Source organism: Vicia villosa, linkage group LG5, assembly GCF_029867415.1.
Source record: "Vicia villosa cultivar HV-30 ecotype Madison, WI linkage group LG5, Vvil1.0, whole genome shotgun sequence".
Classification (NCBI taxonomy): Eukaryota; Viridiplantae; Streptophyta; class Magnoliopsida; order Fabales; family Fabaceae; genus Vicia; species Vicia villosa.
Genome location: NC_081184.1, coordinates 133,301,890 through 133,307,196, shown reverse-complemented (window position 1 = coordinate 133,307,196; position 5,307 = coordinate 133,301,890). Strand labels below are relative to the sequence as shown.

General features: G+C 34.2%; 1 protein-coding gene across 1 annotated transcript; it reads left to right on the top strand.

The window, feature by feature from the left end:
* Window positions 1-1,536: 1,536 nt before the first annotated feature.
* Window positions 1,537-4,811, top strand: LOC131602559 (U-box domain-containing protein 11-like). The gene is made up of 4 exons (XM_058874703.1): window positions 1,537-2,071; window positions 2,723-2,839; window positions 2,944-3,378; window positions 3,478-4,811. Exons 1-4 carry the CDS (start codon window positions 1,715-1,717, stop codon window positions 4,546-4,548), a joined length of 1,980 nt encoding a protein of 659 aa, XP_058730686.1. The 5' UTR covers window positions 1,537-1,714; the 3' UTR covers window positions 4,549-4,811.
* The last annotated feature ends 496 nt before the right edge of the window (window positions 4,812-5,307 follow it).

The window sequence follows — 5,307 nt, the reverse complement described above, 5'->3', positions numbered from 1 at the left end:
AAGTGAGTGTGGTTTAAGTCACTTTTACGATGTACTGCGGTGGGCTCCAACTGTACTTATTGTGAGTTTAGTAAATAGTACTGTACAAGAGGGCTTTTGTTATGATATATGACAAAGTGAATGAATCTTACCTAATTGGTTGTTCGGGTATTTATAGACGTGGTTCTTTGATAGAAGGTCTGATCAAGAGACTAGTTATAATGCCTATAAGCTCAACTACATGTCTTTAGACTTAGACTCGACATTGAAGTAAATGGGGTGAGTCATTCCTTTAATGTAAAAGGTGTGGTCAACCCATATGACTATGAATACTTTAGTTATTGATTAAGAGAATTTTGTTAGACTTACTTAAAATATGACTTGACATGTCTTCTTTACGAGTTATGACACTAGAGGAAATAGGGCGAGCTTGACAACGTGATGTCGCCCTTCCTTTGACTTTCAATAAACTTATTTTATGAAAATTTAGCTTGATTAAATACATTTGAGTCCATAATTTATAAAGAATTGAGTTGAACTTTGTAAGACCATACCATTAAAAGAGTTATACTTGTATGTTCGCAATCTCAAATATAATTCTTTCAACCACACCCAAAATATTAATTTTACTTTTAATTTTTCAAAGTGTTATAAAAATAAAACAAAACAATTCTCAAATCTACATTTTTGCAAGTGTGCTTAAACTCAAAGTCTTGTGACCATGGAAGATTTACTCTATTAGAGATTTAAACTGAAAGATACTCAAACCATAATGCTCTTGGTAGGAGAGATTTCATTATCAATTTAAACAATACATTACAAGAATTAATAATCCAACTAACAGATGATAGAAAAAAATGTAACCAATTAATCATCATGGGACAGATGTTCTAGGATACCACCGTGTTTGATACTTGATATGTTTTAAATACTATTTATTTTTACCAAAAACAGAGGCAACACACACTCTTACCATATATAGCTCAAATCTTTCATTTATTTTTTCATTTTTAAGTATTTATCATCATAAAAACAAATTTTTTACTTATAAAAAAAATATTAAACAGGATAATTTTTTATAATTTAATTTAAAGCATAGCGTAAGCATAATTATCACTAAATAATATAAAATTATAAAATATTAACAAAAACATGACATCAAAGTATTTGAACAATTTAAATGTTGAACTAAAGTGAGGTTGATTCTGTTAGATTAATGAATTAGATTAATGAATCGTAATATCAGATATTAAAATTTAAAATAAAAAAATAGAAAAAAATTAAACAAGAAAATTATTTTTTATATAAAAAAAGTAGTCGGTTGCATTACAATTCACAATATTCCAAACCCAACTGTATCCTACTGTTTTCTCTATCTTTCATTATCATCTCCAACTTCTACCCTCTCCGAGATTCTCGCTTCCCGCTAATTAACACTTTCTTCAATTAACTAATTAAACCACAAATCTAAAACCGAGTTAATCATCCACCGTTTCTTCTCCAAATTTAATTAAATATATCATTATCTAATACTTTAATTAACCGATAAATTAATAAGAAAAAAAAAACCGAAGAACGTGAAGCCAAGAACTCATTCAAATATTAATTATTAATTATAACAGTTATTAATTATTACTCATTCAGCATTATCGTTACGTGTCGAAGCTTCATAACTCTCATAACGAAACCTTATTAGACTCTCTCTGACTTCACCTTCAACACAAGCTAGCAAAAAATGGCCGGCGAAGTCGCCGGAGAGTTCACCGGAGATAACACACCGGAGCTTCTGTGTTTGGTTCATGATATTACCGGAATGTGTGCCGGAGGTGGTGGAGGTGGAGGCGATTCTTCTTCGGTTACCGCTGATGTGATGTTCAGAAAAGACTGTACAGATCTGGTGCGGCGGATCTCTCTGCTTACTTATTTGTTTGAGGAAATTAGGGAGTTGAATAAGGTGAATTGTTCAGGTTCGAGTTCTTCAGGTACTGTTTCTGATTCGGAGGATTCGTGGTCCTCTGATCTAGTGGTTGTTCTTCAATCTGCTAAACGATTGTTATCTGTAGCGAAGAATTTTAGCTCTAATGGCTCTTCTGTAAGTTTTCGATCTAGTGCTCGTTTTTTTGTAATTTAGATCTGTAATTCACTGCTTGCATTTTTTTTTTTCCTTTGATTGAGAAAATGTTAGATTCAATTTGATGAACCAAAACACTATCATATATGGTTAATTAACTATACTGTTTATTTAGTTGAATAGTTCTTCTGGTTGGAATTTTGTGTATTGGTAATTTTCTAGTCAAGCAGAGAAATACGACACCGACACTGACATGTCGACCGGTAATACTTTGAGAAAAAGAATTAACTAAAGGTGATTACAAGTGTCAGTGTCCGTGTCCGAGATTCCGGTGCTCCAAGTCTTCTATTGAGCCATGATGGATTTTAGATTCAAAAAGTTGACATAGTATGAAAACAGTTTTTAAAATTGCATCAATTCAAGAGTTGATTTGATTGAAAGAGTGAAGAAATTAATTTTAAAAAATCAAAATGGTAGAATATACCATGGTGGTTGGTGCTGACTTTTGGTGTCAAAATAACAGTTTTGATATGTATACTGTGACAGCATATTCTTCAAATAAAGATGATTTTTCATTTCTCAGAGATTGTGTAACTTGGAATGTTACTAATGCTGAAATTTGTACCGGCGTGTATATCTGCGTTTCTGAAATTTGATCTACCTTGATTTAAGGATGAAGCTGCAAAGACGATTATCTTCCAATTTCAGTGTGTGACGTGGAAATTGGAAAAACTATTGAGCAGTTTACCCTATGATGATTTAGACATCTCAGAGGAAGTCAAAGAACAGGTAGAATTTTGTATAAGTTTGGTTTTATTTCTTTCATTACTGATAGATACTGATTTATCTGTTAATTCCTTAAGTGAATCTAATGATAATATTTAATTTTCTAGGTGGATTTGGTGAGAACACAGTTGAGACGAGCCACGGATAAATATGGGTTTATGATTTCTAAAATGCCGTCTGATGACTTATCCAAGCCCCTGCCTCAAGAAATCAATCAAGTATTTGGCAAATCTTTGAGTGGATTGCATAAACAGAACAGTTGTCCTGAAAATCTATCAGAACTAGGTAGCATTCCTAAAAGCAATGAAGGGAAAAGCTGCAGTGCACATGGGGCAGGATCTCGATTGGAAAGAACAAGGAGCATCCATGCCTCTTATGAAGTTTCTTTATCGAATATAACTGCACCTGAAAGTCAAGAAATTTCTCGGAGCAAGAATCTACCTGAAGTTAAAAAGCCTGAAGCAATTGTAATTCCTGAAGATTTTCTTTGCCCTATTTCATTGGAACTTATGAGAGATCCTGTTATTGTGGCTACTGGTCAGGTAAAGTTCATTTCAGATGATGCATAAAACACGAGGCATTTAATTTTTCGGCCAAATTTTCATCCAATTAATATATTTCACTTGTTTTTCCATCTGCAGACATATGAGAGATCTTATATACAGAGATGGATTGATTGTGGAAATACAACGTGTCCAAAAACTCAGCAGAAGCTCCAACATTTGACCCTTACACCAAATTATGTTCTAAGGAGCCTTGTTTCTCAGTGGTGTATAGATCATAACATTGAGCAACCAACGGGACTAACCAATGGAAAAATAAAAAAGAGTGATGGATCGTTCAGAGATGTTACAGGTGACATAGCAGCAATTGAAGCTCTGGTCCGGAAGCTCTCCTGCAGGTCCGTTGACGAGTGTAGAGCAGCTGTTGCTGAAATTCGTTCACTATCCAAAAGAAGCACCGACAATAGGATACTAATTGCTGAAGTTGGAGCAATTCCAATTCTGGTCAACCTTTTAACTTCAGAAGATGTAATGACACAAGAAAACGCGGTTACTTCAATTCTCAACCTTTCTATATATGAAAACAACAAAGGACTTATAATGCTTGCTGGTGCAATTCCATCCATTGTCCAAGTCCTCCGAGCTGGAACCATGGAAGCAAGAGAAAACGCGGCAGCAACTCTTTTTAGCTTGTCACTTGCGGACGAGAACAAAATAATAATTGGAGCCTCTGGAGCTATATCAGCTTTGGTAGAATTGCTCCAAAACGGAAGCCCTCGAGGGAAGAAGGATGCAGCAACAGCATTGTTCAATTTATGTATATATCAAGGGAACAAGGGCAGAGCCATAAGGGCAGGAATCATCACAGCACTGCTGAAGATGCTCACAGATTCAAGCAAATCAATGGTTGACGAAGCTCTAACAATAATGTCAGTTCTTGCCAGCCACCAAGAGGCCAAGGTTTCCATCGTAAAAGCCAGCACTATACCAGTTTTAATAGATCTTTTGAGAACCGGATTGCCCCGCAACAAAGAGAATGCAGCTGCCATTTTACTTGCTCTGTGCAAGAGGGATACTGATAATTTTTCCTGTATAAGTCGACTTGGTGCTGTTATCCCTCTGACCGAACTTGCTCGAACTGGTACAGAGAGAGCCAAACGGAAGGCTACTTCATTACTCGAGCATCTTCGTAAGTTACAACAGCTTTGAATGGTGCACAGTCCTGCAAAGAACCAGAACCTTACATATTTAATATATTTCTCTCTGATTATTTGACATAATTTTTCACATTGGTTTGCAAACTGATGAAATCAATTGAGGATGAAATAAGAAAATCAGCCTCATTGGTTCAGTCTATTCTTTTCTTCTTTCCCTTTGTTGTACTTTTTCAACCTGTGTATCAGCGTGTAAAGAAATCGACTAAATATATATATATATATATATTGTTTCACGAAGAAATTTTTTCAGATGTTTGTGTTTTCCTCTTGATTTGTTGGTTAAGAATTACTGTTTTGATGATATTCTAAAGCATTTAGCAGGGTCCTATCAAAATATTTACCAACAAATCACCAAAGACCTATTGGTTTGGACCATTCATGTGATAATCATCATAAAAAAATCAATGATAAGATTTGAAATGTAGTATATGTATATCCTATTATAAAAGTTTCTTGGTGGAAGTGGACAAATAGTATATTTTCTTGAGGGAATTGATAGTGGAAAAACAATATCATCTATCTTTCTAAAATTTATTAAAATCTCTGTCATAAAAATATTTTTTGAAGTGGATTTCTTGTTTTTTTTATTTTTTATCTTTATGGTATGATTAATCATGGCAGGAGCATAACTAGCTAGCTGGACTATTTTATTGGACGTGCCATAACTTGTAGGCACGTTCTTTTTGTTAACTTGATTGATATTAAATTACATTTTTAGTCGTGGCTTTTTAGAAGGAATCTCAAGATCGTT